This window comes from Centropristis striata, chromosome 1, assembly GCF_030273125.1.
Source record: "Centropristis striata isolate RG_2023a ecotype Rhode Island chromosome 1, C.striata_1.0, whole genome shotgun sequence".
Classification (NCBI taxonomy): Eukaryota; Metazoa; Chordata; class Actinopteri; order Perciformes; family Serranidae; genus Centropristis; species Centropristis striata.
In genome coordinates, this window is record NC_081517.1 from 38,764,441 (window position 1) to 38,788,727 (window position 24,287).

Sequence of the window (24,287 nt, forward strand, 5' to 3'; positions counted from 1 at the left end):
GTCTCATTAAAGAACAAAGGCAGGTCATGAAGATGACTTAATAATAGCCTAATTATTAAATTAAGTAAATTATCAGGGTGAGCTACAGTACCTGATCCATGTGGTGTCTTTGTCATGTTGTCGTCTTCCTTCTCAGCAGTTAATGCAACCATGATGCTGTCAACGAAGGAGCTGGAGGGGTGACGACGTTGAGACTCTTTATCCTTTGCCGCTTCTGGTTTCTGAAAGGTAAGACCAAATAGCTTGAATTAAAAAAAAAAGTTTTTCTCAACAGTGCTGCAGTCCACTTACTTACAGGTAATTTACATATTTTTAAATTTTCTTTTGTAAAGCATACATTTTGACACCACATGTGTAGAGTACCGGTAGTAAAGAGTCTCTCTCATAACTAAACTCGAACCTAATTTATGGTGCAATCTCCAGTCGACTAGAAATACATTTATAGCCTAACATACTGTATGCATATGTATGTACTGTATGTATATCTATGTATTGAATATAAGCATGAACACGTATGAAAATGAGACAAAAGGCAGTGAAATCAGTCTGCTGATGCTCACACTGGAAGAACTACACAGTTCCCTCTGCCTGAACAAGGCTGAGGACCTCATTAAGGACAATTCCCACCCCGGACACTTTTTGAACTGGTCCCATCAGGCAAAAGATACAGATCCATAAAAACAAGGACAAACTGGTTCATGAACAGTTTTTATCCAACTGCAGTACAAAGAATTAACCAACACATAAAAAATTGTTTTCTGGTCGTGGTTGTGCAAGAAACAAACAGAATGTCGGTATGAATTCTGCTATTATTATTTATTTATCATTATTAAGTTTTATCTATTTTTTTAATTACCTTCTGGCATTTTAGCTATTTCATTTATTTCAGGGATTATATTTATTTTTATGGAATTCAAACCTACTGGTACATGTTTTCTAATTTCATTGTACTGGTGACAGTGACAAATAAAGATTCATCTGTCAAGCTTTCCATCTTAAGAAGGTTGTGGTTAGTATTTCTTATGAGTTACCTGGTCGTTGAGAGCTGTATGTAGTTCATTGGTCAGTCCTCGTAGTGTGTGATGCAGCAAAGTTATTTCAGTGACTGAATGTGCCAGTTTCTGTTCAAGCTTCAGCTGTGTTTCACCAGCTTTGGAACTTGTGGTCTCCAGCTTCTCCTGCAAACTTCTGTTCTCAAGCCTGCATCACACGGACACAGATAGACAGGTTAGCATAAAAAAGTTACACATTTAATTTGCAGTAGATCAGCAACAGATTTCTTGAAGTTTGTATAGAAGCTGCATGCACAGGTTGTTTTTTTTATCTTGACCAAAGATGCTGCTACCTTCATTCACACAAAACAAAAAATAAAAACTTATTTATTGAAAGTTGGTTTAACAGGAAGGGTACAGGCATCAAACAATTTATAAAGTATATTACATATTGCTAAGAACTTAAAAGGTAGGGCTGCATGATTTGGGAAAAAATGTCTAATTGTGATTATTTTGACTGATTAATTGTGATACGATCCTCAAAATTGTACAGTATGATAATTGTTGCATTATTATTGTAATTTTCATTGATTCCTTATTGTTGTTTTCATTTTGCAGGGATCTCTACCGAACAATGATTTTTTTTCTAATGTCTGTAGAATATGATTTGTAGGCCGGGACATGTCTGCAGCAACGAAATTTTTATAAAATTTCAGTAAGATAAAAAAAACTTACTGAAGTTGACAAAGTTCTCCTTTTAGGTCCTCACACTGGATGTTCCTCTCCCGGAGGGCCTGCAGGTTGGCTCTCAGCAAACACTCACTTTCAGCCACCTGCTCCCTCGCCAACTCATTCTCCATCTGCAAGAACTGGCACACAAACAGACACACAATGACACACAGTCAACATGAGATTACAAAAGACAAGTCACACACTACTCCCATGATGTCACCTCACCGTATGAGTGAAGTCTTGATTTTAAGGGCAGAATATAATTTCCAATCAAGACAGCAAAGTGGATTCTTTCTTAAAGGCTTGCAAATAAACAATAAGTTAAACTGTGGGCAAACAAACCCACGTCCATGTTGGCTTAAAGCTCAAGTGTATTATGAGTAAAAGGAGTGAGAACAAGACTAAAAGCAGATTGACTAAATAAACAAATTATGTCAAGCTTTAAATTTATCTAAAATGTGTCTTCTCAGTGAATAAAGGCAGCAAGAGGGTCTAAATATCTGGTATTTCAAGACAAATATCTAAAATCATAACGCAAGTGCAATTGGCATTTTTTTCATAAATTTAAAAGCTTACCTCGTTAGTCTCCCGCACACCACTGAGTTGTGTACAAAGATCCTGGAGCTGCTGGATCTGCATGTTCTGGGACTTTGAGTTGACCTGCAGCTGACTGAGCTGCTCCTCACTTTGAGCCAGAGCCTGACTTAACTCACACACACGCTGCTCCGACTGACCCAGTGACGTCTCCAACCTGAACACAGACAAGACACAGGCATTAATGGCAGGGTTTGAGTAACAGTTAAGTGTGGCAGGGAGTTTGTTTTGCTCTTAAAGAACAAGGTTACCTTTTTGGTCTCATTCTTCTGTCATAAAATTACTTTAAACTCATAAAGATACGTGTTTCTCCATATACTGCATATGGGACAACTGTGAGAGCAGCTTGGCAGTAGCAGAAGGACAGACGAGTTCCTTACTAATGCCTGATTCCCATATCTCAAAACAGGGAAACCACAGACATGAGATTTAGCTTATTTTTAATTTCTTTATCTTAAGAACTAGGGCTGGCCAATGTCCACCGCTAAAAGCTGGCAGTTATCACCTACTGAAACCAACATTTTGATTTAAAGGACATTGTCATATGCCAATTCTGTAAAATAAGGCTGACCGTCACCAACAACTGGTTCCACTTGTATGTGGTTTGCTTTGCACTGAAAAACAATGTATATTTTACAGTTTATATGACAAAGAGAGAAGAAAAGATCATTTTTGGCTACCTAGGGACCCCCCCCCCCCAGTAAAAAAAAATCGTCATTGCCACTTACTCATTTGCTCTGTCGTTGGCTTGCTGGATGTCCTTCCATGACTGCTGCAACCTGAAACAACATCATTCTTTTAGCACCATTTCAGTGTTTGCTTCTTCAAGTTCTCCCTACATAAAAAAAAGATTCAGCTGCATTTCAGTAAGTTTCCTTTTATATTCCTAAGCACATGTATGGCATTGAGGATCATACTTTGTAGTCTCAGCTCCAAGGGCCTGCTCCAGGAAGGTGTACGAGGCCAAAGTGGAGGAAACGGTGGCAGACAACTCCGTCACCTTCCTCTCCAGCTGACTGTTCTCGTCTTCGTTTTCTGTTAGTTTCTGACGCAGCACACCCATTTCTAAAATGTAAGGAAAAAAGGAATAGCATTTTTATACCCTGATAAAGAAAGCTATAAAGTAAAGGAATTAAATGAGAAAAGCAGGTTTGTTACCTGAGGTCAGGATTGTCACCTGTAGATTTAAATCACCAATCTGTTCTCTGGCAGCTTGGAGATTCATAATCGCTTGGTTATATTCTTCCTCAATCTGTTGAGAAGAAGTTAATTTAAATTTTTAAAAGGAAATTATCTTCATGATTTGCAGCAGTCGTTATTCTTTTAGGACAAAGAGGAAAGCGTTTAATAAGTGTCACAATTAAACCATAGATGTCGGACCTGCTCTCTCTCTTCAACAGCTTGCTCTCTTGCACACAGATGTTCGTCCCTCTCGCTCATAGCAGCAGCTGCCTTCTTGTTCAGCTTCAGAAGCATGGGAGTAGTTTTCTGCAGAAGGCCTCTGACTCTGCAGAGCTGGGAAAAGAGTAACACATAACAGCAACAGTATTATGAGTATTATGCAAGTTGTAAATTTTGAGCAAATGTCACAGAGATCAGACTATAATAAAAACAATCTTGTGCATCTTTCTTTTGTAACTTCTGGCCAATTGTGACTTTTCGGAACTGCTACATACTGTATATTAGTCTCCCTCTTTAAAAAAAAAAAAAAAGGAAAAAAAAAGAGGCATGTCGAACATACTTCTTTCATCAAAGTGGACTGCTCCTCCATGGTTGTGGACAAAAGATTAGTAGCAGAATTCAGAACTTCAGTGCAGGTCTGGTTTAATGCAACCTGCAATAGAAGACAAAAAGGAGAAATTAATACATTCAGAGGGATGTTATGCGGAATAGTTGTTTGTTTATGTCTGTTCTCTATACCTGTTCTGGGTAAGTCTTGTCTAAGGCAGCTGACAGCTCTTGCTGAGACCCAACGACCCTCTCCAGCTCTGAGATTTCTGTGGCACAGTGTGTCCTCAGCTTTTCCACCACACTGAAGGCCTGAAAACAGCAGACACAGAATTCATGCTCCTTGAAAGAAAACTACTACAGAAAATATCACTGGCAATAAACATGTCAAAAAATAACTTTGGAAAGTATAAATTATTTTTGGACCTGTATTTAGGTCCACCAGAGACAGAAAACTACCAAACAGAATGCATCAGTTTGCTTTGAAGCAAGACAACCAGTCAATTACTTTAATACTTTTGTATCTTATCTAGGGTTGTGCAATATGGTCAAATTCTATAGTCTATATAGCTCCTTTCTTCCCTCTATAACATACATATCACAATATAGCATGTCGTTCAATAAACAAATAGTCTATATAAAAATAACCACAAGTTAAAGCCCATTTTAGTATACTTGTGTACTTCATCAAATCAACCAGCCCTATCATCTTATCTTTTTTACGATAAAAGCACGTTTATAGCACGGATTAAAAACCAAACAAAAATCCTAAACCAGCAGTAGAGACACTTAAACAGGGATTCGAATAGTCATGCAGCAAGAGACTAAAAATCCAGAGACTAAAAACAACTAAGAGATTTGTCACGATGCTTACCGCCTCCTTGGCTGTGAAGGCTTCCTCCATCTGTATCCTCATGTCATCTCTTTGTTGAAGAGCATCTTTTACCTTCTGCAACATTCTCGTCTGTGTCTCCTTCATTTTCCCAAATAGAGACTTCATCTGATCGTACTAAATAACAAAAAAATTAAAAAATACAGTAAAAACATATACATCACCTATTTCATACATGGGATAATTGCACAGAAGCATGCACGGCATGTTTACATACATGTGAAACAAGGCTTTCATGGTCCTCTCTGACAACATCTCCCATTTGCTTCATGTTGGAGAGAGCATCATCTGTGTCACAGCTCAAAGCAGTCTGTTGGAACAAATGCACACACTCTATTGTCACCTACAATAAAAAGCCTGTGCCAGAGCATCTTATCTTCAAATTTTTAACAATTTTACAACAAAGAAAATGTCTTGCGTCATTGTTTAATGTCTCACCATGGTGACCCTTGTGTCCTGCATACACTGGATTAGATTTTGGAGAGAACTTCCGTCCAACTCCAATTCACCAATCCTTTTCAGAGCCTCCAAATATAGGTCCCTGTACATTGAGGTCTATATAAAATACAAAACAAACAATCCATTTATAAAGGGATTGTGGATGAACTAAAAAGTAATCTGAATCATAGTCATAGCAAAACAATTAAACATACAAAATTAAATGCTTCACATGCCACTGCCAGCCCTTATAAGATGTCTGAATTGGTTCTTACCTGACTGAGCTCAGTGTGGTCTGTCTGCACCATTTTCTCTCTGAGGTCTGAAGGTGCAGGGCCTGCAGGACATCCAGTTGCCCTGGCTGCAGACAACTGCTGTACAAGAGCCTCCACCATGATCATGCTAGACCTTAACCTCTGCTCCAGCTCTTGTCTGGGGAGAGACTCTAGACTGCCTGGAGGTAGACTGAGAGCATGTCAACAGAAGGAAACAGTGAGAGGCGGACACGGAAAACACAGGAATGATAAACAATGGCGTATTTAGAAATTATCGGCAACAAGGGTTGCACGATTTGAATTTTTTTAATTTATTATTTAATAGTGCTTATTGTGACTGATACTGCAGTTTTCTTGATATTGGAGAGAATGATCATATGTGCATCTTTATTCTCATTTTCACTGAAAAATATATGAAAATGATCATGATGTGATATATTAGGATCTAGAATTGAAGTTGTCAGGACATCAATGCAGCACAAATACTTTATTCAGAATGGTATTGTTACACATATTTTGCCTTAGGGAAATAATGCAACCTAACTAATCAGGAGGCAACACTTACTTCCACAAGAGAGGGTCAGTCAGAGTGCAGGAATCAACCACAGAGAAATCCCTCTTCCTCTCAAACTGGCCAGATGTATTGACGCTGCGGTTTAACCATTCAACAGGAGTGGTGCCCACGCAGACACTGTGGGATTCTGAGGGAGTAGCTTTTGCCAATGGGACCGTGACGGCAGCAGGAGGCAGAACGGGAGCAGAGACAGCAGCAGGACCCATCTTTCCTGATGCCAAGAAAAGGAACTCTGCCATCTGCCGAAGCTGCTGCTGAAGGGGACCATCTGGAATCATAGGGATATCCAGAACCGGCTTCTCCACTTCAGACTGAGGCACTGCACAGGGCTTTGCACCCACATACTCAACAGGCTCAGTTATTTGATCTAGCTGGGGCTTAGAACAGAGTGCTGTAGAGTTAAACAGAGGACGTGGCATTGGGCTTTCCAAGTGGTCTGCCCATATCCCAGCGGGGTCGTCCTCGAGAGCAGAATCTTCAGCCAAAAATTTGTCCAAAGCAGGTTCTCTAAAAGCCTTTAATACAGCGAGAGAGGCTCTCCTGACAACAGGACTGAGAATCCCAAATGCAGATGCTACTGAGGGACACTCAGGCAGAAAATGTTTTGGAAGTGCTGTCAGAGGTTTTTCTGCAGAGTTTAAAGAAACAGGTCCATTTCCAGATGAACCGAGAGCGCTGTCTTTTGCCTCACTGGATTCTTGTGGATCACTGCTGACTTTCTGTACTTGAGAGATGTTTTCCATATGCTCTTTCTCAGGTGGAGTCACTGCTGCAGTGGCAGGATAGCTGCAGTTAGAAGGCTCAGTTCTGTGAAGCATTGAAGGTAATGCATTGTCCTCAGGATGCATTGAGTCCTTTTTCAGCATTTCTTGCATTTGACAGTGAACAGATTTATCATCCAGTGCCTTTGTAGACATGCAAGTCAATGAAGATGTACTGGTAGCTGGTGGGTTGGTATCTGACATTACACAATTGTTGTCCACAAGGCTTTTAGGTTGTTCCTTGTCATCTAAACTGTGATCCTGTGTAACAGATGAGACTACACTGTCCTCATACACGAGCTGGCAGATTACAGCCTGGTCGTCAGGCAGAGGTGACGTCTTCTGAGACAACTGGGTGCCATCCGATATTTCAGCGTCACTCCTGGCACTGTGGAAAGAGCTGATTGTAATACCTTCTTGTGTGCCAGTCTGGCTATCAGGTACCACTAAGCTCATCTCTTTAACCTCCTTCACAACATCCAGGCTGAATGGTAATGGTTCCCCCAATGAGTAATTCTCAATATTACAATATGGGTGATCTAAGTGATTACCGTTATGCACAATTTGGTCACAAGCTAATATGCTTGGATCTTTACCATAGTTGTATGACCCACTGCATGTTGCATTTTGGTCAGCTGGTAGAGGAACAGTTGAATCTGCAAGTTTGGTTCCATCTGAAATCTCAATCACTCCTCCACTGCAGTTAAATGATTTCAAGGTTAGATCACTCAGTCCATCAGTGGGCTTTTCAGGATCGTTTGTGGTTTCAGAGAAGGTGGTGTTGACACCAACACCATTTTCACTGCTATAGTAGGGATGATCTGCATGTTCTGCTTCATGTAGTTGGCCGAAGTCAGTGAGATTTGTTGAATTCACACTGTTGTCTTGTAAAGGTTCGCCCAGCTGTCCCTTAGGCAGAGGAATGGTCTCATCATGTAGTTTGGTGAAATCAGAAACTTGCACCTCACCGCCATCACAGACAAATGATTTCCAAGTGACATCTTTCTCTCTACAGCAGTCAGCCTGAAGCACTCTGCCATTTTGTGGGGTGCATCTATCATCTCCAGAGGCCAGATTTGTGTTTGAAATTTCACAGATAGGTGCTGTGTCAGTGTCACCCAAGGAAGCATCTTTCATCTCAGGATTGTAATAGGGGTGTTCAATGTGGTCACTGCATGACTGAACTATCATGCTGTCAAAGTTGACTGTATCTTCCATTTCACATGTGTTCTTCATAGCCTGGTCCTTGGGCAAAATAATACTAACTTCAGCACACACTGAGGAGTCAGCAAACTCAACCTCCCCACCAGGACAGTTAAACGATTTAAATGTCAGGTCTCCAAGTTCACACTCCGTCTCAGTGGCTGTCATATCACGAGTGGAAGCACTGATTTGAATCACTTCGGCGGATGGAGGAGATTGCAAGACAGAGGAATTGAGAGGAACCTTGCCCTGTTGATTAGAATGAATGAAAGGTAAGAAAAAGCAACAAAAAATGGAAAATAATAGTATTTAATTATTATTAGTATAATACTAAAGACTCACCGTTGTCGGTTTTACAACATCATCATCGAGCAGTGATTTTGAATTGAGTCTCGATGGTGGAGTTGACAGATGCAGCATTTCATTCTGCACACTCCTCAAGGGGGTCCGCTCTACACATCTGTTTGAAGGCTAACAACAATAGAAGTCAAGCAAAGTATCACTGACCCGTTCAGTCATTATTGACAACACAACTTATCATGACAGAGCACACAAGTCTTACCAAGCCTTCCCCACTGACGCTCTGCCTCCCGGAGGACATGGCTCTGAAGTGCTTGGAAACTTATTTGACAACTGCAAATGAAGACACATCATTTTTTTTAATTAAAAGTGGTCTAAAATGTTGACTAAACTACTTGGTTGACACTAACGTTTAGTCAGTTTCTACAAATAAACCGTTAACCAGCTAGTTAACTAAGAAGAGAGTATTGATATTAGCTACGTCACAGGCAGATAGCCAGATGTAACTTTAGGACTATTAGCAAATTCATAAGAGCTAACAACTAACCAAACACACATTTGATGTATTATGCAACATTAGTATCGAAATAAAATAATATCTTAAAGAGTGTGGGGCTAGCAAACTAGTTTAGGATAGAGTTACAGAAGTCGCTAGGTAACGTAAGCGTAAATTACGTTAATTCAAGTTAGTTTGCGCACACCTCACAGCGGAAGCTAACGGACATTTTAAACTAACCAAACTACGGAATATGAGCTGTGAAATCAAATAAAGCACCATTACCTTCCAACTTTTACCAGCCAACTTTAACCAACGTTGTAAACGTTACGAAGGAAACAAACTCCTGACTAACGTCAAGCAGCCATGAACCGCGTCTCATTCAAAACACAAATGTCAGCTCTGTTATTGGTCCATTTGTCTTCTTCGGGTGTTGTGTGACGCGCTGGCCGGACGCTGCTGCTGCTGCCCCCAACAGGAAGGTAACGGAACTGCCTCAGGGCGTTTTAGGCGCCTACGTTTAAAAACAAGGATGGGCAACTGGAGGCCCGGGGGCCGCATACGGCCCGCACCCTCTCTTGAAGTGGCCCTCAGTACAACTCTACATGCATTTGAGCATGAAATCTTAAAGGTGCAGTGTAAAAATGAACAAAATTACTTCTTGCAATTAATGTTGGTCTGCTGTTCTTGCACTGAATAAAAAGAAATCACAGTAAGTGGTTATTTTTTATTTGCTTCAAACCTTTTGTGATAATATGTATACTGTTATACATGCATGCAAGTTACTGCACTGTAAACATATTTAAAATTGCAGTTTCATCATATCTGGTTAAGTGCACTGTCCTATATGTGGCCCTGTGGTAGTGTCGATGAAAAACTGTGGCCCCCTCCAGCATTTAAGTTGCCCATCCTTGGTTTAAAACATTCATAGACAGACAACCATTCACGCTCTCATTCACACCCAATATAGAGTCACCAATTACGACACAGGGAGAACATGCAAATTAGGTACGTAGACCGAAGTAATGAATTTAAATGACCATTTAATAGAGTTAATAGACAACATTCTCCAGCCTTTCACTGTGGTCAAGTGAGCCATCATTCGCTTCTCCGGTAGTCAAACCAGCCATCCCTACATAATGTAGTGCACCCTTATTGTGATATTTATTGTAAATTCATTGAAACTGCTCCAAGCGAGCTGACATGAGGATATAGACATAAACACTTAATTGTCATTCTTTTTAATTTTTTTTTCAGTATAAAATGCTTACCCGCAGAGAGGAGATGAAGTATTAACTTTACATCATCACACCACGTGAAATAATTAAATTGCGACCGCCGAAAATGTATTTGTTGTGTTGACGTGAGGTTTTCAGTTTTCTGAATAAAGTGTTACACAACCAGACCTAAACACCAGATAAATATGGAAATAAGATTAATTGCATGATATTCAAAGAACTGTTCACTGTGTTGTTTTTTAAATAAAACGCCTTTGGATATAGACTGTACAGTAAATTATTATATTAAAAAAAAAAATTAAAGTGTCTGTTTTCAGTCACTAATTCCACTTCAACTACATTCTACAGGACCTCAGGTATCTTTTCACAGTGAAAAGTCCTGTAATTTAAAAGAGATAAAAACATCAAGGTTACTTCAGCTATAATTCCATTAAAGTTGTTTATTTGTTGCCTTAAAATACATCGCAGGACTGGCTTTGAAGGTGTAAATACATCCATCTAAATGCTTAATCCTGTTTCTTTTGTCCTTGTGCCACCACCTCCCACTCTCTTCCTCTCTACTACTACAAGAAGAAACAAAACTACAGAACAAGTCTAGCCTGGGTATACCCAGACTGCCTTGCGCGCTCGAATTTGATTTCGAACCTCCAGGCGGTCTGGCAACGAGGCGATTATCTTAGCCCTGTTTTAGGGATCCAATCACAGAGCGGGGAGGGACGGTGAGACGATGACGCGTACTACTCGGCACTTGGAAGCTTTCCGGATCCAACATGGCTGCTGCAGACGCGAAACTCTCTTTAGCTGTAGATGGTGTTTTAAATAGTTTAGAGCGAAAGTTGAAAGGCGAAAGGTCTCTCGGCAGCTCCGCTGTCCCCCGGCTCGGAGCGAGATCACCGGTAGCGGGGCTATTAGCGCCGCACGGGCGGTTTCTGCGGCTCGTTGCGCCGAGCCGGTGAGACCGCCGGTCACCGCCGGTGATCTCGCTCCGAATCGGGGGACAGCGGAGCCCCCAGAGACCCGCAGCAGCTTGTTTATTGCCCATAAAATCAGTGGATGTGTGTGGCTGAATGACATGAGGGGGAATAAAGCGTGAAAATAAATAATCTTGCAGAAAGCGAGAACTGGAGAAGCAAAGCAGCAAGCAACACTCTCTCACAGACACACACACAACAAACATCCATCTCTGTTGCTCTACTACGTCATCTGGTATAACTGATCTGATTGGCTAAGAGCTACCTACAGACGCTTTGATAGACATTCTAAGCGTCCAATAAATGGCTCAGGAGGATCGTAAACCACACCTCCTCTACGGAGAAAAGCATTGAAGGTGTCCAGACCTAATCTCCAATGAGATTTGGTCTGGTGTTAGCCAGGCTAGAACAAGTCTTGACCAGAGACAAACATGCAAACTATTTTCTAAGTTACAATGGTGCATGGGAGAAGTTTTAACTTCTTGAGTAGTTAATTTATATGCCTATTTTTTAGATGATTTGTACTGGACCAAGACATAAAAATAATAAATATTTCCATAACTATCATTTCTGAAGCTTCCTGTCAGAAATAGAAAACTCAAACAATAACATAAAACATGAAAAGGCATTTCTGTTCAAAAAAACCTTTTTATTTAATCCACTGATACAAAATTGAATGTATCTCATCTTTCATGTGTCTGATTTTAAGAAGCCCTAAATGTACACATTTATACACGTGAATACACATTTGTCAGTAGAGAAAATACATGAAAATGTCAAAGTGAGGAATATTTGACAGGCTCTGTTTTTGTTTCTCAACAAACATGAAAAGTAAGTCTTCCCAGCTTCGAAGCTTTCACTGACAGAGTTTCTCACATTGAGGCGACGTGTTGCTCAACGGGTCGGACCTGCAGCACCTCAGCGAAGCCTCGTCCAAACCAGCAGGTGATGTCAGCCGTGTCCAGGGTGAAGAAGAAGAGTCTGTCTCTGCAGCGTGTCCTCCTGTAGACTGACCGCGGATCTGCCGATAGCACCCCTCTGATGGCGGCAGCAGCCTCCTCTGGACTGTGGAGGAACTTGAACCTCGGGCTGTCACTTTCAGAGGGACCTGTGAGACATGAGAGGGCACTCTGTTATGATATGAATCATCATTCATCCATCAATGTCAAATATTAAAGCAATGTACAGTACAGGCCAAAAGTTTGGACACACACCTTCTCATTCAATGCGTTTTCTTTATTTTCATGACTATTTACATTGTAGATTCTCACTGAAGGCATCAAAACTATGAATGAACACATATGGAATTATGTACTTAACAAAAAAGTGTGAAATAACTGAAAACATGTCTTGTATTTTAGATTCCTCAAAGTAACCACCCTTTGCTTACTAGAATATAAGACATGTTTTCAGTTATTTCACACTTTTTTGTTAAGTACATAATTCCACATGTGTTCATTAATAGTTTTGATGAATCTACAATGTAAATAGTCATGAAAATAAAGGAAACGCATTGAATGAGAAGGTGTGTCCAAACTTTTGGCCTGTACTGTAGGTAGTTTTCTGGGAACATTTTTGAAAATCCAGCCATCCTCCTGCAGCTCTCCCCTCTGTCCAAAGCCCCTCCTCCCACAGGAGAACCAATATTAGTGGTCATTCATTTCAATCATCCCATTTGTGACCATGATCCTGCTGCCACTATATAACCATAGCCATGAGCCTTTTGCAACAGTTAGCAGAAGGCTAAACTATTAAAAACAGCTTATTTCCACCTTTAAAGTGCTTCGCAGCTGATAAGGCATGTTTTATTAGGTTTGATGTCTGTCTGACTCTCTTTCTGGCTTCCTTTTTAAGAAGTATGTTTTCATTTTTTGGGGTGCTTTGCAGTGCAGGCAGTCGTTGCCAATAAGGCAATCTAAACTTTTCCAGCACGATTATCCGCCATTAAATGAGGCTTTCCCAAGAGGTGTGGAGAGGTATTATGGATTTTTTTACCCCACTGATGACAAAAAGAAAACTGCCTGCCCCAGCATTAATCCTGCAAGCTGCATATAGTCTATATAGACATGTGTACATGCATATACAATGCCTATCAAAAAGTATTCACCCCCCTTGATGTTTCTCCCTTTTATTATATTACACATGAAATCATGGTCAATATAATTTGGCTTTTTTGACAAAGAATTTGCAAAAAAAAAACCTTTAATATCAAAGTGAAAAGTGATTTTTACAAAATAATGTAAATGAATTAAAAACATATAAGTTAAAGTAAATGATTGCATAAATATTCACCCCCTTGAAAGTAACTGACCTAATTCAACAGAGTTCCAGCTAATTGATGCCAGCAGTGTCACAGTTCGTGAAATGGAGATCATCTGAGTGGAGTTGATGTGTGTCAAGTGATTTTTAGTATAAAATAAAAAAAATCTGTCTGAGAGCTCCAGTCTCTGGTTCATCACTATTCCTGCTACAATTGTACCATGAAAACAAAAGAACACTCCTAGCAACTCAGAGAAAAGATCATTGAAATGTCAGGAGATGGCTACAAAGAAATGTCCAGCTCACTGGATATCCCACAGAAATCAGTTAAACCATCATTAAGAAATGGAAGCAGTATGGCACTTGTTTAAATCTGCCTAGAGCTGGCCGTCCTCACAATCTGGGTGACCGGACATTATTTTGTAAAAATAGGTTTTCACTTTGATATTAAGAGATTTTTGCAAATTCTTGTCAAAAAAGCCAAAGCCATAATTATGGAATGTTTTCCCCTTGAATACCTGACCTGTCTGCTTCACTCTTCAGAGGGACAGTTCATGGACATTTGGACTCCATATCTTCATTTTTCTGACTCTACAGTGGCTTCAGTGTACAAGTGTTGCCCTTGGCTAGCCTTTAGCTCTCTGCCTGTATCACGTTGTCGAGTGTATGTGAGATGTAAATGTGTATCAATTGTCTAGACCAATGTTGTACTGAGTGTTGTTGTTGTCTTGTTGTCGTTATGTTATTGTATAAAAAGCTCAATAAACATATTTGAGAGAAAAAAAAAAAAAGCCAAAGCCATGTGGAAAAGCAACAAAAGGATGAAACATCCAAGTGGAGTGAATACTTATTATAAGCAAGGTACATACTAACATTTTTTCACCTACTTGTAAGTGCATATTAGTTCTTTACACTTTTAATGCTTTTGTTCAGCTTAACTGTCCTTAATTTGAGCTGTATTGTATCTTCCTGTCAAGTGTTCTGTGTTTATGTATACTGAGAGCAACTTGAAACTAGAGTCAAATTCCTTGTGTGTGTGTGTGTGTGTGTGTGTGTGTGTGTAAACACAGTAGGCCATTTCTGATCTTGGCTGTTTTTAACATTCATCTCTTCAACAACAGCGCCCTCTTGTGGACAAACATGCAACATCACCCTTTCCTCTGGCTGACAACAGGCTTAAAAATGGCACACTGCACACTTTAACTGTGTCCTACCTGACAGGTGTGTGGGAAGGAAGTCAGCTAACTCTCTCTCAGCCTGAGGGGTGAAGCGAACCTCCAGACTGCCAACAGGAGGCTCTCTGATCCAGCCAGCGATGGTGCTGTAGGCCTCCTCTCCATAGAACGGGCGGTCCACTGTCGACTCCCGTGGTTTGGTTTTGGGAGAGTCTGAAACTTTATCTTCGCTGTTACAACTCAGCTGGCAGAGGTCGCCTTGGGTCACATAGACTTTGATCTCCTCCAGCACATTGTGTAGGTCTTTGTGAAGGTCAAACTGAGCACTGACTGACTGAGATGGTTCAGGTTTGTCGCTTGAGGGGAGACTCCCTAAGTCGCCATCATCAGTTCTTGCACGTTTTAGGCCTGACTGATCATCATGGATGTTTAATGTGTCCGCTCTCTCATTTAGTGCATCAGAAGTGGCCTGTGATTGGTCTGAATCATAAGGCTCTGTGTCCATCCTGGTGTTGGGGGAGTCGTACTCTGGGATGTAGGGTTTGATGTCCAGGACTGGGGTGCCAGCAATCATGTCGATGTCTGACAGATGTACCGTATCACCTAGGAAAAAAAAGGTGGGGATGCATTGGTTTCTATAAAGCGACTTGTTTCTGTGTCTCAGGTTAAATTTGGCACCTAAACATTTAACCCTTTATCAGGCAAATAACTATATTTGGTAACTTCAGGTAATATTTTGAGAAAAAAGTTGCAAATTTACTAGATTAAAGTGGCAAATCTACAAGAAAAAAAGTTGCAGATATAAGAAATTTAAAGTGGCAAATCTGCACAAAAAAAGTCGCAGATTTACGAGAAAAAAGCAATTTTTTTCTCCCAGATTCACCACTTTAACCCTTAATAGGACTCATTGAAATACTTGCAAATTCCAAATTTCAACCCTAGAGAATATTGGAGGATATTACATACTGCCAGAATGTGTAAGAAAAAAAAAAAAATGTACGAAAATAATATTTTGAGAAAAAAGTTTACGAGATTAAAGTGGCAAATCTATGAGAAAAAAATGTGCAGATTTATGAGATTTAAAGTGGTGAATCTGGGAGAAAAAGTTGCTTTTTTCCCACTTTTATCTCGTAAATCTGCGACTTTTTTCTTGTAGGTTTGCCACTTTAATCTATTAAATTTAAACTTTTTTCTCGAAATATTACCTGACTCTAACTAGCAAATATAGTTATTTGCCTGATAAAGGGTTAACAAACAGGAAAAAATATTCTATAAATGAGTGTAGTCCAGTAGTCCCACGAAAAGACCCAATTAGCTAATGACACTCACCTACAATCTTATCAAGTTTAGCCAGAGTCAGGCCTAAGGCATTAGGCCGGTGGGGACTGCGTGTCGAGTACACACCAACCCTCTTGCCGTCGAGTCTGGGAGGCTTCACTTTGGCTTTGTAACTCAGATGCCCATTTTTGTGAAAGAGAAAGATGATCCTGGAGAGAAAAATGAGGAAAAACACAGATGACATTCAGTAAAACGGAAAAATAAAGATTGTATATCCCCTTCCTCATGGGACAAAATATTAGCCAAAATAATCACCAGTGTAAAAGACAGCCTGTATAAGTAACAGACACAAAAAAGAAGTAAACACTGAAACATTTTCATTGGCCACCAGTCGGCTTTCTACCATTAATACACACACACACCCATCTTTCAGCATGTTTGTGACGTTGAATAAGGCACACAAGCAAGAAAAAAAAAACAGAAAGCCATACTCCTCTACTGGCAATGGGATTAGAGTCCATTTCAAAAGGTTTTCCCACATTTCAAAAACCTTCATATACTGGCTATCTTTGGTGGACAACAGATATACAGTCATGGAAAAATTATACCACCCTTGTTTTCTTCAATTTCTTGTTCATTTTAATGCCTGGTACAGCTGAAGGTACATTTTTCGTTTGGACAAATATAATAATAACAAAACTGGCTCATAAGAATTTAATTTAAGAGCTGATATCTAGCCATTTTCCATGGTTTTCTTGATAATGATTTGGTTACTATCAAGAGTGTGTAGAGGCAGTTTTGTTGAAATGGTAGCTGTATGTAAAATGGGATATTAAATCCTAAATCCACAAACGCTAGACAAGTAGACGACCCAAAACATTTACTGCCTGTGTCAGAAGAAAAAAGCTACTAAAATAACGTAAAAAGTGCCAAATAGTTTGTTTAAAAAGCTTTTATTACCAGTCTGACATGGCTTCATATGCTGTTATGAGGCAGGTGAAAGCACAACTCATTCAAGCTGAATGTCTCAATAAAAACGCATTTTAACAAGTTTATATTTATGCTTCGGTGCAATAAAATTTTCAAATAAAAAGCATTTGTGTAGACTCTTGACACATTTGTATGCACATGCCAAAACCCAGACTCAGCATATTGAACCCACAGCACTTCAATAAAGTAAAGAAATGAAGTTGAGAAACCTGTAACAAGACTTTTTACTAATATTTGGGGTAATTACATCCCCAAACCTTGGACTGGACTATGTAAGATGTACATAGATTAAGTATGAACATACAGTACCCCACCTGTGTGAGACCTACCAGACATGTGAGTATTGCTCCAGACCCACCAGAGCGTGTTCGGGGTTATTGAAGACACTCTGCTGGATGCGGAGTTCGGCCCTTGAGGGGCCACAAATGGTGGGCTGTCTGGGTGTCCCGTTCTTCACAGAGAAACAGGAACTGATGTAACCAATCGGGGCTGTCTGGATGTTTCCTGGAGTGTAACACAGATAGCACCATAAATGTCTTTGCTGTGATTTAATTGCACTGAATGGACTGAGGCACAACCACAACATGATACTGATGTATAAAAAGTCTGAATTTATACTTTGACAGGTCTGACTGCAAGATGACAAGCAAATAAGGTTTAAAATATTTGCTTTCTGAACGGACTTCGAATCGATCAGAGCTACAGGTGCATCTCAATAAATTAGAATATGATGGAAAAGTCCATTTCCAGTAGTTCAAGTCAAATAGCCCTAACCAAGTATTGATTGCATATAGATGGACATACTTTTCAGAGGCCAACATTTCCATATTAAACATACTTTTTAAAATTGGTCTTTTGTAATATTACAATTTTTTGAGACACTGAATTTTAAGTCTTCATTATATGTAAGCCATAATCATTATAATTACAATAAATTAAATAAATTAAGACATGAAATGTTTCAGTCTGTGTGTAATGGATCTATATAATGTGTTATTCCCACTTTTTTAAAATAATGATATAATAATGATATTCTAATTTAATGAGATGAACCTGCATGCTGTGCTTGAGATTCTCAACACATAGCGGAGATTTGCCCTTTACTGTGTGCACTTTTTTAGAAGGCAATATGTATATTTTGAATTTTGTACATCCCTTTAGTAACATTTTTATAGTGGTACCTTTGTTGATATTTCAATTTTGCACTCTTTCCTACTTCGTTCTGCGCACATTTTCGATTTCGAGTCCAATTTCCCTCAGGAAAAATAAAGCTCTTATAAACGAATAATATTTATATACACAGGATACATATTCATCTGAATATAACATTTTTACAAATTCTGATTTATATTACTGTATTTTCCATATAATTGGATTTTGAATAGTTGGTCTGACAAAACAAGTAATGTAAAGATTCTGCCTTGTACTGTGGGACAGTTGTGATTCTTTAATATTTTATTTATGATTAAATTACCAATCAATAAATCCAAAAAAGTATGTCTTATCTTATCTTACATGATATGATGTGATACAGTAGTATACATGATATGTATTATGAAAATGAGATACAATACATGTTTTTGTTGTATTTTTTACTTTGGCTATATCACTAGAGTGAAGCCTTCAGAGTTGTACTGATGGTAATAATTACCTTGCTCTAATGCAGTCTGTGCTGCAGCTGGTGACGGAGGTGATGTTGGTATCTGGACCTTATCAGGTTCACGGAGTCCAATCTTTGACACAGCAGACTGAATGGATGTCAAATGTTTGCGATGACCTCTAACTGCACTGTCCAACATCTGCCTGAGAGCAGATACATGTTAATAACTTAATGTCAACATGTCAAAATAACTTCAAATGTTACTAATGGCAGGTCAGCAGAAAGACACAAATAAAATGCAAAACAACTGTCAGTAAAGGAAAAGTAGCTGCGAATATGTTAACAATCTTTTAACAATGTTAAAAGAAGTTGACACACAAAACATTAATTGACTGATACAAAGGTTGAAAGTACATTAATATCTGAAATTGTTCACTTCGTGCGATGTTGTCAACATACCTCAGGTTCTTGATTTCTTTCCGCATCACAGAAATCTGCTGATTCAGTTTATTAATGTGCTCTCCGCAGCATTCACACCGAGGACTCATCTTACTGGTATAAATAACCACAAAAAGAACAGAATAATTTGGCTTTTAGCTAGCTGCTAAACAGCAACAAACCACAGGCTGATGAAACACGTGGGAGCTCCTCTATGCGGAAGCGCGCAGCGTCTGACTTCCTGTTGGCCAACCAGGAGTGATTCAGGTGACAACATTGACAACTCGTCCGAGCAGTTCAACAACATTTATATCGATTCGTAACATCCTGTTTAATGTGTACTGTATATGGTACTGTAGCGTAAATGTTGGTAGAAAACTCTTCTTGCATCTAATTCACATTTATTACACACGAATGATGCAGAAGTCGTTGATACATTTGGACCAGGTGTGCATGTTTTATTTTAAAAAATGTATTTGAAATCACTTAACTGTAAAAAATAAATAAATAAATAAATAACTAAATAATGTAAAAAGCACAACAAGAAATGGAATATTACAAAGTAAAAATAAAGCAAAAGTTAATAAAAAATAAAGTTTTAGAAAATAAAAGATTATTAGGATTTTATTTGCGTTTTTTGCTGAGGTAATATTTAATGTTAATATGGGATATTTTTACACATTTTAAACATTTAATATTATTTAAAAAGTAATATTTTCAAATAACTTCAGATGCATAGGTGAATGTGTGTGTGTGTGTGTGTGTGTGTGTGTGTGTGTGTGTGTGTGTGTGTGTGTGTGTGTGATAGGGATAAACAGAAATAAAAAAATAATACAGCAAACATAAATAAAATATTAAAAAAATAAAGATATAAAGGGTCAACATGAATAGATAATTATACATATTACTTTTGGACCCCAGTTTCACAGATTTAATGTTTTTTTGAGTTTGTTTGAATGACATGAAAGTGGAATTTTGTTTTAGAAAAAATGTAATTATGAATATTGAATTTGCCCCAAAAAATGGCTAATGAGACAGATTGAAAAATACTCTCTTTCATATTTTGTACTGAACCGTTAAAAAAAATGAATTTGCAAGTAAGTTCAAAATGACAGATAATATTATCTAAGATAAGTCTACAAATATCTCTCCACACATTACTGGTATGTTTACATCTTCAGAAGAGAATGATCACTTCATGTTTTATATCAGCAGAGGGCAGCCAAGAAGTAAGTCACACTCAGTCACACTCATCATTTACTCTCTTTTTTTTACTAACCTTTATTTATCAAAACAGAAAAAGTAGCCAACAGCTGTGAAAGAACTATTTAGGCAGAATGGCCCATTTCAGGATGATATATTATATTAAAATACGCTAGTAAACTGATAATGCTAATCAAATATTATAAAGTATAACAATATTACCCTGAAAGGTTTAATTCTGCTGCATAATGAGCACTTGTTCATGCTTTAAATAATTTTTTTGCTCAGTTTGCTCAATACTCTGTTTAAATGCAGGACTTTTAGATGCAATGTAGTATATTTACATTGTGGTATTGCTACTTTTATTAAGATAAGCACTATAAGAACAGATTACATACATATAGATGTTGTGTTTACACTGTAAGCAATGACATTTACTTTTTACATGTATCAGTGGAAGTCTTTTTAGAGTATTTAAATTAAGTATAATTTTTCCATCTAAATAAAAAAAATATAAAAAATTTTGGATGTTACAAAAGCAGAAAGATCCTTGAAAAAATGTTATAATAATTAAAATAAAATCAGTTAATGAAAGTCTAATAAGAGCCTGTTAAAAAAACACCATGGTCTTCACCCTTTTTGTACATAGGATACAAATCTATCAATTATTTTTTTATTTGTTATTACTGTTAATATATTCAACAGATAATAATGGCACCAGTCAGATGATTGTAAGCAGTGTATTTTATTTAGTGAAAAACGACTTTTACAAAAATCTATCAAATAAATCCACAATTAAAAATATATTATTACCAGTGATTGATACAATTTATTTTTTAAATAAAAGCAGAAAAAAATGGCTGTTTACTAAATGCAAAATACAAAATAGAATTAATTCATTAGCTTCACAAACAGTGAAGCACAAACCATAATAAATAAGCATACAGGTTTGGTTTGAATTCATACATTTGTCAAATAAGCAATATGTTTGTTCTCTTCAGGCTGCACACTAACCAAAATGAAACTCAGAGACAAACTGTGACCGAAAATGATGTAGTCTGAGCCGAGGCAGTATCTGAGAAGTGTGCTTTATAAAAATTAGAATGAATTTCCTGGGAAGTATTTTTGTGGAGGAGGCGCAGAGGAGAAGGTTGGATCTGAGAACATTTCGTTTTGTTCAGGTACACTGATCGAAGGTATCTCAAACAAATCTGAAAAAAGACAAGAAACAGTTCATATTAAGACAAATGAAATCCCTTCAACCAATCCTCATTTCTCCACACCATTCATTCTTACCTTCATCAGCTCTTTTGTCTTGAGATGAAGGGAAGTCTTGCTTCTCATCTGGGCCCAAGTCCTCAATCACGACCTGGTCCTGGGCCTCCCTGTCGTCTTGTGACTCTGTGAAGAAGGTCTCCACCTGGGGAGGGTCTGCAGGAGGAGCAGGAGCTGCAGCTTGAACAGGGGCTGGCATCAGGACTGGGACTGGGACTGGGACTGGAACATCATCTGGAGCTGGAGCCGGCTCTTGGACAGGGATTGGAACCCTATCGAGGACTTTGAGAGGAGGTGGAGCCGGATCAGAGGGTGAAAGGAGGGATGGAGTTGGATTAAGTGGAGTAGGAGCAAAGACGAAGCTTTGGTCAGATCCGAGCTCGGGCGCAGGGGCAGGGGCAGCGAGGAAAGATGAAGATTGTGATTCCACAGGAAGTAAGGAGGCTTGAGAGACTGGCGTTAGATCTGGGAAGACGTCTTGAGGTTCAATCACCACGTAGTCAGGCTCTTCCTCAGGCTCTGCTGTCTCCTCCTGAATGGCAGATATCTCTGGTGCTGGCTCACTCTTCCTGGGCCTGCCTCTCCTCTTTATGCCACTGTCAGCCCTGGGCCTTTTCCTCTGGCTCTCCACCCTTAAAGAGTACAACAACTGTAATCAAACTCGGTAACAGTGGACATTGATATGGGCCTTTGTGATACATTGGGAAAGCTAATAGTACAAAGTCCTTGACCTGGATCTGGGGCGTCAATAGGAACAACCGAGCAACCTTTGGCTTCCTCTTGCTCCATATTCAATATAAAGCAGAGGAGTGATAAGCAGCTGGAGTGCTGATAATAATTTAACCATGCATGGTGAAGTACCGCATTTTATAAAGCATGTTTTGTTGATAAAGCCTTACTTAAAATTTCTAACTGATGGTGAAATTTCAATTTTTACTCTCCATTGCATTAAAACAATTAGATACTGTATCATTACACTGGTCAGGATTCTTACGCCTTTATCAAGTCAAATTCAAGCACTCAAGCTGCATTCCTAAGCTTTTATAGCACTTTATAGCTTTAAATTACACAGTTATATACAGTACATACAGTATATAAAGTGTACTGATTATTTGACTTCTTTTATCACATTAAATTTGATGTTTTTTGTGCTATAAACAACCAAAATGATGTTTCCACAGAGCAAATTAAAGGAAAACAACAAAGTTTCTTGTGTCACTTAATTTGCACTAAGTTGTATGTAGTATATTGTATATTGTTAAATGTATTTTTCTATTAGATTGTTTATATTTTATCTTTATCTAAAGGGGAAGTAATTTTGTGTGCAATTTTGTGGTCAGCTGTAACAGAGAAATTTCCCCATTGTGAGATTAATAAAGTCGAATCTGATCTGAATCTGTCAAGAATGTGTAAGTAGACTTTTCGAAGAACAAAATTCAAATACAGCACAAAATTTAAGTGATTTCAAGGAATTCCAATACCCATATAGGAGCCCTGGCTTGTGTACGTGCTGTATTGGCTACTTCAAATGAACATAGGGTCACTGCACTAACACTGGCTGTGCTTTTTAATAAATTTACCCCAGAACCCACTGGTTAGTCTCCTTTTCTTCTGCTTCAGCCTTTCTCTTCCGGAGAAGATTTCTGTCCCGCAATCGGCGACGGATCCCATCTATATGAAACAGAGAATCCATGCTAACAAGATCACAAATCAAAGAGATACAGAACAGTATTTTACATGCATGACTCATAAATGTGGGTGACTAATGGTGTATAAAGATGTGGTTTATAGATGTTTTCCCCCCCTGCTACACACTGGAACGTCTTTGACTGAAACATTTTAACACAAAGATTTAAAATACAGAAAGACTAAACATGTCAGCTGTTGATTAAAGTATTTCTGTCTTGAGTTGACACCACACAGTATGCAAATGAATAACTTTCTTACTCAGCGTTCTAGTGTGAACTGAAGCAGGGAAGAACTTAAAAAAGAGAGAGAGACAGAAGTAAATCTTAAAAGTTACCTTGGCCCTCATTCGGATCTTTATATTCCGACTCTTGGTTCTCTTGTTGCAGCGTCTCCTCCATTCTGACCCCTGCTATGAATGGATTCTAGTCATTGAAGGCGGGCAAACACCGAAAGGAAGACAGAAAAACTTCTGACTGTTTTCTATTCCCACCCCTAAAAGAATTATCTGGTTAACCATTACCATAGTGCTGGAGGAGTTCTTGCAGCTTTGGTCTTATCATATTTGTAAAGCTGGAGGAGTTGGCACAGCATTGGCAGAGAGGGCAGATAGGGATAAAGCATGTGGTAAAAGGGGGAAATACAGAGAATTTGGCCTTTTACACTAAAATGTTCTCTTAATTACGATGAGGAAGGAAAAATGACTTGTGTTTTGCATGCATGTTTTTTGTGCAGGCCAGCAGCTGATGGTGAAGTTAAATTATTGCTGTTGCTTAGCAATGGCTAAAATATACTTTGAATTCATATGGACAAATATTTAATGTCTAAATTGCCTAATATTGCTGGTGGGCACAAAGCAAGTCAAGAGATAAATGAAGTTCTGAATATGATATAAATCACCCAATATTCCAAAGCCCTCTATCTGCATAAATTAGCAATAATAATACTACAACCTGTTTTTATTAATAGTAAATGTATCTTTTTGTAATAGAGCAACACATTATAAAGTACTCTACTATGTTGACAAAGCCATCAGATAAGCTGCGACCGAGCAAGAAATCTTGTCTTTAGCTGGAGTCAGGGCATACCCATCTTATCTCACAGATGGAGAGCTGCTCAGTTGGGGTGTGTTCTCAATCTTCTCACAGCACATTGAGCCCTGATGTGTGTGTTCGAGCCACTCAGAGAA

The 24,287-nt window shown here is 38.7% G+C and overlaps 3 protein-coding genes across 4 annotated transcripts in view; all 3 read right to left on the minus strand.

Annotated features, from left to right (window-relative positions):
- The window catches only part of spag5 (sperm associated antigen 5), a 13,562-nt gene extending 4,156 nt beyond the window's left edge, over positions 1–9,406 (minus strand). The window contains exons 1-18 of the mRNA XM_059341720.1: positions 9,271–9,406; positions 8,752–8,822; positions 8,532–8,660; positions 6,217–8,438; positions 5,652–5,841; positions 5,377–5,493; positions 5,156–5,248; positions 4,921–5,055; positions 4,239–4,358; positions 4,060–4,152; positions 3,699–3,833; positions 3,477–3,570; positions 3,236–3,383; positions 3,047–3,097; positions 2,301–2,475; positions 1,728–1,861; positions 1,032–1,200; positions 92–221 (exon numbers count right to left, since the gene is read on the minus strand). Of these exons, the coding sequence (XP_059197703.1) occupies positions 92–221; positions 1,032–1,200; positions 1,728–1,861; positions 2,301–2,475; positions 3,047–3,097; positions 3,236–3,383; positions 3,477–3,570; positions 3,699–3,833; positions 4,060–4,152; positions 4,239–4,358; positions 4,921–5,055; positions 5,156–5,248; positions 5,377–5,493; positions 5,652–5,841; positions 6,217–8,438; positions 8,532–8,660; positions 8,752–8,790 (4,174 nt within the window). The 5' untranslated portion in view covers positions 8,791–8,822; positions 9,271–9,406. The remainder of the gene's footprint in view (positions 1–91; positions 222–1,031; positions 1,201–1,727; positions 1,862–2,300; positions 2,476–3,046; positions 3,098–3,235; positions 3,384–3,476; positions 3,571–3,698; positions 3,834–4,059; positions 4,153–4,238; positions 4,359–4,920; positions 5,056–5,155; positions 5,249–5,376; positions 5,494–5,651; positions 5,842–6,216; positions 8,439–8,531; positions 8,661–8,751; positions 8,823–9,270) is intronic.
- A 2,416-nt stretch (positions 9,407–11,822) lies between these two features.
- Positions 11,823–19,182, minus strand: trmo (tRNA methyltransferase O). The gene is made up of 6 exons (XM_059326515.1): positions 18,956–19,182; positions 18,548–18,699; positions 17,226–17,400; positions 15,958–16,115; positions 14,668–15,231; positions 11,823–12,302 (listed from the first exon to the last, which is right to left on the minus strand). Exons 1-6 carry the CDS (start codon positions 19,042–19,044, stop codon positions 12,067–12,069), a joined length of 1,374 nt encoding a protein of 457 aa, XP_059182498.1. The 5' UTR covers positions 19,045–19,182; the 3' UTR covers positions 11,823–12,066.
- A 1,684-nt stretch (positions 19,183–20,866) lies between these two features.
- On the minus strand, positions 20,867–23,589 carry hemgn (hemogen). 2 transcript variants are annotated; one of them, XM_059328596.1, is made up of 4 exons: positions 23,436–23,589; positions 23,005–23,083; positions 21,434–22,044; positions 20,867–21,348 (listed from the first exon to the last, which is right to left on the minus strand). In XM_059328596.1, the coding sequence occupies exons 1-4, from the start codon at positions 23,497–23,499 to the stop codon at positions 21,236–21,238; spliced, it is 867 nt and encodes a 288-aa protein (XP_059184579.1). In that variant the 5' UTR covers positions 23,500–23,589; the 3' UTR covers positions 20,867–21,235. The 2 variants fall into 2 exon arrangements, with proteins under 2 accessions (XP_059184579.1, XP_059184571.1); XM_059328588.1 differs by having other exon boundaries at positions 22,993–23,083.
- Positions 23,590–24,287: the final 698 nt, after the last annotated feature.